General features: G+C 35.9%; 1 protein-coding gene across 1 annotated transcript in view; it reads right to left on the bottom strand.

Annotated features, from left to right (window-relative positions):
• Window positions 1-2120: 2120 nt before the first annotated feature.
• Window positions 2121-7768, bottom strand: part of LOC107589569 (poly(rC)-binding protein 3-like) — a 13958-nt gene continuing 8310 nt past the window's right edge. Inside the window, exons 9-12 of the mRNA XM_016278059.1 lie at window positions 6234-6309; window positions 5295-5347; window positions 3754-3923; window positions 2121-2747 (exon numbers count right to left, since the gene is read on the bottom strand). Coding sequence (XP_016133545.1) covers window positions 2402-2747; window positions 3754-3923; window positions 5295-5347; window positions 6234-6309 — 645 coding nt within the window. The 3' untranslated portion in view covers window positions 2121-2401. The remainder of the gene's footprint in view (window positions 2748-3753; window positions 3924-5294; window positions 5348-6233; window positions 6310-7768) is intronic.

Here is a 7768-nt window from a genome sequence, read left to right as displayed (position 1 = left end):
AGTGACGTACTGATGGCATTTACAAAACAGCAAACATCCATCAGAAACAAATGATGGATAAGGAGGACAAAATAAGCTCTCTACAACACAAATAGAAATCACGTACAATGCATGAAAACTGCTTTCCCTAGTGTGCTTTCTGGTTCTTGAAGACCAGCTTACGTTAACTGAAATAACCCTGTTTTAAGCACTGCATGTATTATTGAAAGACTCTGGAGCACCATGAAAACTCTTTGCTTTTTACTTTTTAACTTCAATCACAACAGGTCAGGCACTGAAATGCAATGAAACAGTGAATGTTTAATTTCATTAAAGGTTTATAAATGCAATGCCAAGTCTGAGTATGTCAGTATCCGGACATCATCTTTGGATATAAAATTAAACTAGAAAGTCTGTGTGTACTAATAAAAAGCTGTTAAATATACATTTAATGTCAAAAGCACATTAATTTGTCGTACATTAACCGCAAAATGTGTACAGACTTTCAAAAAACAAACACAAATACATGTCTTACATTGAATGGTTGAAACATTAAAAAAAAAATACAGTTACAGCGCATCTGTTTAATAAATGGTTTTCAAGTTAGAAAACAATTTTCATCGTGTAGCCAGGATTTCTTGAGTCCATAAGAGTCCACTGTGGCTTAAGTGTAATCCAATCACAGATTAATGATAAAAGCTGTAAATATTGCACTACAATGACCTCAGACTTGCTATCACTGAGGACACCCTAGGAGGAAAACACACAATCAGATACAGAAGAACAGATCAAGTTATATTTCTGATAATTAGCCCTGCTGGGCATGAGAAGCATGGGTCTGCTGTGTCACAGTTTCATAGTATCATCAGTTATCTTAGCTGAGAGAACAAAATAACATTTAACAAACACAGTGTTGGCTCTACTAGGGAATTTCAGTCTGGGCTCCTGGGACCCCCATAGGCTGCGAGCGAGTGCTAGTGGGCCACGGAAATTAGACAGAATTTTTTTTCTGAAGTATGAAGTTTTTTTCTTGTAACTTTTATGCTTGCCAAGTCTGCATTTATTTGATCAAAAATACAGTATAAACTGTATTGCGAAATAGTTTTACAATAGTTTTCTATTTGATATTTTTAAACCAATATTTTGTACTCAAGTCTTCAATGTCTCATGATCCTACTATTATCAATGTTGACAACAGTTGGGCTGCATAGTTTTTTATTTTTCAGGATTCTTTTATGAACAGAAAGTTCAAAATAACAGTATTTATTTGAAATAAAATATTTTTGTAACACTATAATTGTCTTTACTGTCACTTTTGATCAATTGAATGCATCATTGCTAAACAAAAGTATTAATTTATAAAAAAAAAAAACTTTTACTGACCTTAAATTTTTGAATGGTAAGCACTACTAAAGTTAACATGTTAACTTAAGATGTTAAAGAAATATTTTTATTCGGAAATCACTATACACATAAATTTGAAAATGTCTCTCAGGTTTATACATCTAACAGTACTAGTAGAGTAGTTAAAAAAGATTCAGTGTGATCCTAATATAAAGTAAATATTTTCAGATATTCTTGCTGTTAACAGTGACAATATAAAAGCCAGTTATTTAATTTTGGAAACAATATAATATCACACTTATTTTTTTTCTTTTTTACACAGTATAAATTGGTTTTAATATATGAAAATATAGAGCTGCTAAATATATTTTAGTATGAGTGTCACTCTCAAAGGGATTGTCATGTTATCCATGGCATCCATCCATTAAAAGGGCCTTAGCAGGACCCCTTATCACCGGGCCCAGTACAATTTTCCTGGTTGTCCCCAACTCTGGCACCCTGGTACTAGGATCTGCCTTTGTGTCTCTGCAGTATTAATTTTAAAAAAAATTTGCAAAAAAATGTATGTTCTGATATAATGTTATATTATTAAAGTAGGTCAAAGTCTGAATAACAACATCATTATGAGAGGCAGAGCATCACTTTCTTTTAAATGACTTTGTATATTGAACTCTGATACAATAACAATGATGACAGCCATTCTAATCAGCACATTAAAGATCACTCCAAGATATATATACACACACAACACTGTGAGCTGCATAGTACCAATAAATCAAGTTCTTGCTGGCTTTGGCTTTTCTTGAAGAAAAAAAAAAACAGGTTCAGTGTCAGATAAATTTTATGGTGTGAGATGAATATCTCAAACACTTCCGAATGAAATGCTACATAAAATGGAAGACAATATAAGAAGCGATTAATCTTGTCATGCACTCACTATTCCTTGCTTGCAAAATATTGCACAGAAACATTACAAAAATAGGGGGCGGGGGGGGGGGACACTTTCAATCTACTTAATATTTAGGAATGAATAATAAACAAATACAATAATACTGATGAGTTTAAAGACCGCGGCCGCTCAGTATGGGGCAAACTTCTGCCGTTCTGATTTTTTGATGCTGGATGAGGTGGGGATCTTCGTGGTGTAGGGTGTGAGGCCAGCCGGGAGGCCTGCGGAGGTGGCTGTGTGCATTGCCAGCAGGGGCACGGTTTTCATGCCAAGCAGGCTGGAAACAGGCAATGCGTAGTGGGCGCTGGGGATGGACGAGGGGGAGTGGACGTTAATAGCAGAGGGGGGAGCAGCCAGGACGGCCATGGAAGAGGAGGTGGAGGGGGTGGACTGGGAGAAGCCCAGGCTGAGGTCGATAGGTGTGCTGGAAGAGGAGGACAACGCTGCCTGGATGCTCAGTTTAGCCATCTCTAAACTGCAAACAGATGCACGCAAACCAGGAGGGGCGTGAGGACAAGTGTGGGGTTAATAGAGCGGTTACAGATGCACACAAGAGGAGAGAGAGTGACATGGGAGGGGGTGAGAGAAATAGAGAAAAGAATAATCAATTTAGGGAATGTTATGTGTTACAAGAAGGAATAATAATAAGGGTTTAACATGCCTGGATGAGAATTAATAAAGGAGTGCCAAATGGGTGAGATGAAACAGACCATATGACTGCTGTCTAATTCCTATGTATTACACCATTACGTAAAACAGATTGTGGGAAAGGAATAGTTCATCCAAATGTTTGTTCGCTCTCATGACTTTCTTTTTTCTGTGTAAGAAGAAATATTTTTAGAATGCTCTTAACCAACTTGCACAATATTCCAAAATAGAAATAGATCAAATATAACTCTTAAATCAAATATAGGTTTGATATATATTCAATCATTAATCTTATATTAATGCTTTGGTCATGTAGAACGCCAGAAATAATGATGTCTAACTGATGTAATGCATTGAAAGCCACTGTATTTGTTTTGAAAACTAAAATGGGAAAGAATTAAATGTAAATATGTTTTACATTTTAGTCTATTATTAGCAAAGAGCTGTCATATGGCTAGAAAAGACTTTGGGGTCGCTAAGATTTAAAAAAATAAAAATACTGTAAAAACAGTAATTTTGTGAAATATTATTTCAGTTTTCAATATATATATATATATATATATATTTACTGTACAATACTGTAGTGCAAATGGGCTAGTTTTATGCTGCTTTTATAATTTGTCTTTTTTTGGAGTTTGACACATATGATCACTATGAACTGTATGGAACTGAATGGAAAAGCGCTGCATGAACATTCTTCAAAAATTCTCCCTTTAACTTCCTCAGAAGAAAAACTTCATTCGGGTTAGGAATAACATGAGGGTGAGTAAATGATGACAGAATTTCATTTTTGGCTGAACTATGCTTTAAAATGTGAGAGGGAAAGGTCTTACCTCGCACTGATGAGGTACTGAGCCACGCTGATGTTGGCTGGGGAGCCTGTGATGGTGACGTGGCGCACTGCTGAACCGTCTGTGGCCCCAGCAATTTTGATCTGAGCACCAGACATCTGGCGAATCTCATTGATCTTACTGCCCTGTCTGCCAATAATGCAGCCTATGAGCTGAGAGACAGACGGGTGAGGGGCAAACAACATCTGGACATTAAAAGTCTAAGGAGACTGAGAGTGAACCTCTAGGACATGGAAGTTGTTCTTCTCTACTGTATGGCATGCCTTGGATCCTACTAAATAGATTCTACAAATGGATAACAGATTACTTTAATCCATGATCAGAGTAATAATGTGTCATGTAATGATGAATAACAGATTACTTTAATCCATGATCAGAGTAATAATGTGTCAGTGTAATGATAGCAAATCGTAAAAAGATACACCTAAATGAATGTCATTGGAATAAATACTAAATATCAAGCTAATTGGCATGTATTTCAAAGTAAGATAAGGCAAGCAAAAACATGGTTTCAAATTGAATATTCTAGTACAAAAAAATTTAAATATTGGTTTAAAAACATTGTATGAAATTGAAATAAAATGAATCTAAAATATTTGGAAAAACAAACTGAAATAAAAATGAATGAATACCTAATTGTTTGGTGTTGGATGGTCTTTGGAAGGATTCACATCTCAGACCATTTTTATGTTACTATGACTACACAAGCAAGTAAACATTTTTGTCTGATGCACCTTTGGTTCTTTGTAAATAAAATGCTGTCTCAGTGCCTCAAACTAAGAGTCAGTGTGCATCTTGTTTTCTGTCGGCTATGCATGAGCAAGGATTCTTACATTCAGCAAGGATGCATTAAATTAACAAAAGTGACAGTATATACAGTACTTATACTGTACATTGTTTAAAAAATATATATTTCAAATAAATGCAATTCTTTTGAACTTTCTATTCATCAAGGAATCCTAAAAAAAAAAAAGTTTTCCACAAAAATATTAAACATCACAACTGATTTCAACACTGATAATAATAAGAAACTAAACACTAAAGCACAAAGACACTAAAGACTGGAGCAATGATGCTGAAAATTCTGCTTCACATTACAGTAATAAATTACATTTGAAAACATATTACAAACAGTTATTTTAAATTGTAATAATATTTCACAATATTACTGTTTTGTTGTACTTCTATATCAGATAAATGCTGCCTTGGTTGAACATAAGAGACTTAAAAAAATATTAAAAATATGTTTTCAATACCATACTTTTAAACAATAGTGTGCATTTGAAAATATGTCTTAGAAAATGTTATGCTAGCATAATTGGTCTTTCTAACTTATTAATAATTTTCACTTGATCTAATGTAATGACATTGTTCATACAGTTTAAATGTGACCTTAATTGTCCAAATACTTTTGGGGCACGGCAAAAACAGCATCTAATTTAACATGAACTGCAACAAACATTTTGCCTCAAGTTAATTGTATTATTTTATGTTAAATGTGTAGGACATATAATATAACTTACATCATTAGGTATGCTCAGCTCATGAGAAGTGGTCACAAACGAGGCCTCCAGACCTATGCAGGGAAATGGGAAGTTAAGCACAACTCAACAGCTGAAAAAAAAACTTTTTAACATTGCTACACTGCCGCTGGGACTGCTCAAATAAAATCGAAAAATATCACATTAAAATTACACAATGTATGAAAGCATTAAGGCTGCTAGAGCGGGTGAGTCATGAATGAATTCCTGTTTAATTCACGGCTGCCTGAGATTCAAAAACACCCATAAAAGCATTTCCAAATAGCACACATTATCGGAAACGTCTGTGGAGAGGCTGTCTCTCTTCAACTCCCTATTTCCATGGTAATAATTATGGGCTGGCACTTGCAATGTGTGGAATCTGTTTGTCATGATAAATGTGGGCTGCTGTGAGAGTGGGCTTCAGGTTTGCTTAGGAAAATGCTGCCGGTTTGAACAGGTCAGGGGTTTTGTGGAGGATATGAGGGGAGAAGAATGTTAAACGAATGAAAGCCTTTGTGACGACTTCACATACAAGGAGAGAAAGGGGTCACACATATGCATCACATAGGCGTCATGATGCTGTTGTTATGGTGACATGACACATTTGGAGATTTCTATGACAGCTCAAAGGAGCCGTCAGCGGCTGGCATCCGAACGCAGACTATCTAGAGCTATCAGGACTGGTTAGTGGTCGTATCATGGCACGGCATGTGCAGCATTATGTTGGCAGTGTTATGATATTTATTACCTTACCACAAAAATGGCTTCGCCCTCTTCAGAGTGGAAAAGTAGAACATGCGGTGGTGAACGCATGAGACAGAGGTGGTCAGACACGACAGATGAAAGTGTGGAGAGGGAAAGAGACAGATAGAGAGAAAGACAGGCAGAGAGACAGACAAAGGGAGAGACAGACTTCCCTGGGGAGCTCTGGGTACGTACCAGGGAAGGTGGGGTTGCTCTGCCCAAGGGAGGTAAAGGGGATATGCTGCATAGCCAACTGGTGAAGCTTGGTCAACTGCGGGGGCAGGAAGGGAGGTTAGAACTAGCCAATCAAAATGGAATTATTTCAGAGGACACTCACATCTACAGACAGAACAGCACCCATATCAAGTCTCAAAATTAGATTAGTTATCAGGTCCCCCTTTGGACTTACCATCCACTTCTCCCAAATAAGGTGATCGAAAAACTTTGCATTTCCTTAAGGGAATTTAATTGCTTGAGAGGCAGGAAAAGAATCATGTTCAGGTTTGAGGTGTGTTTGTATGTGAAATGAATCAGTTGTCATGACACACGTCTGGTTTTCTGCCAACTGTGTGAAAATGAACAGACTATGTGACACCGTCTTTGCAATGCAGGGAAGTGTTACATGTGTTACATGCAAGACCAATCACAATTCATACAGTAACAAAGAAGACCAATCACAACAGTATCGGTACAGTATGCAAATACTATGATTATACATCATCACATTTGGTTGTAATTTTAATACTGAACATCTATCATTTATATATTTTATACCTGAATTTACTGTATATATTGCACTGACTTTAAATCTCACAAGTAAAACTTTATTGGTGGTTTATATCTCACAGTAACTTTATATCTCACAACTGCAACTTTGTTTTTTCATAACTACGACTTCACTTGTACATTGACTTTAAATCTCGCAATTGCAACTGTTTTTCATACCTGTGTTCCTGTGGTTCACAATCGTGACTTTGTTTTTCATACCTGCAGCTTTACAGTATATCGCACATCAACTTTAAATCTTGCAACTGCAATTTTACTGTATATGTCAAATTGTGACTATATCTTGCAATGAGACTTAATATCTCACAATTGCAACTTGTTTTTCATACCTGTTTATCTCGCATTGACTTGCAATCTCAATTTTATATATGTATGTATATGTGTGTGTGTGTGTGTGTATATATATATGGCACATTTTATCTACTTAAACACTATCTCACAATTACTTGGATTTTTTACTTAACTGTATATAATTTATTTAATTGAATAATTTCTGCATTTAGCAGACGCTTTTATCCAAAGCGACTTACAGTGCATTCAGGCTATACATTTTTTACCAGTATGCGTGTTCCCTGGGAATTGAACCCACAACCTTTTGCACTGCTAATGCAATGCTCTACCACTGAGCCACAGGAACACTATATCTATCTAAATCTTGCAATTGCAACTTTACTTTGTATGTCACAATGTGACTATATCTCACAATTTGGCTATATATCACAATCGTGACTTTGTTTTTCATACCTGCAGCTTTACAGTATATCGCACATCAACTTTAAATCTTGCAACTGCAATTTTACTGTATATGTCAAACTGTGACTATATTTAGCAATGAGACTTAATATCTCACAATTGCAACTTGTTTATCTCGCATTGACTTGCAATCTCCATTTTATATATGTATGTATATATGTGTGTGTGTGTGTGTGTGTGTGTGTGTGTGT

Source organism: Sinocyclocheilus grahami, unplaced genomic scaffold (genome assembly GCF_001515645.1).
Source record: "Sinocyclocheilus grahami isolate Dianchi unplaced genomic scaffold, SAMN03320097.WGS_v1.1 scaffold117.1, whole genome shotgun sequence".
NCBI classification, from domain to species: Eukaryota; Metazoa; Chordata; class Actinopteri; order Cypriniformes; family Cyprinidae; genus Sinocyclocheilus; species Sinocyclocheilus grahami.
This window is presented reverse-complemented; position numbering and strand designations above follow the sequence as displayed.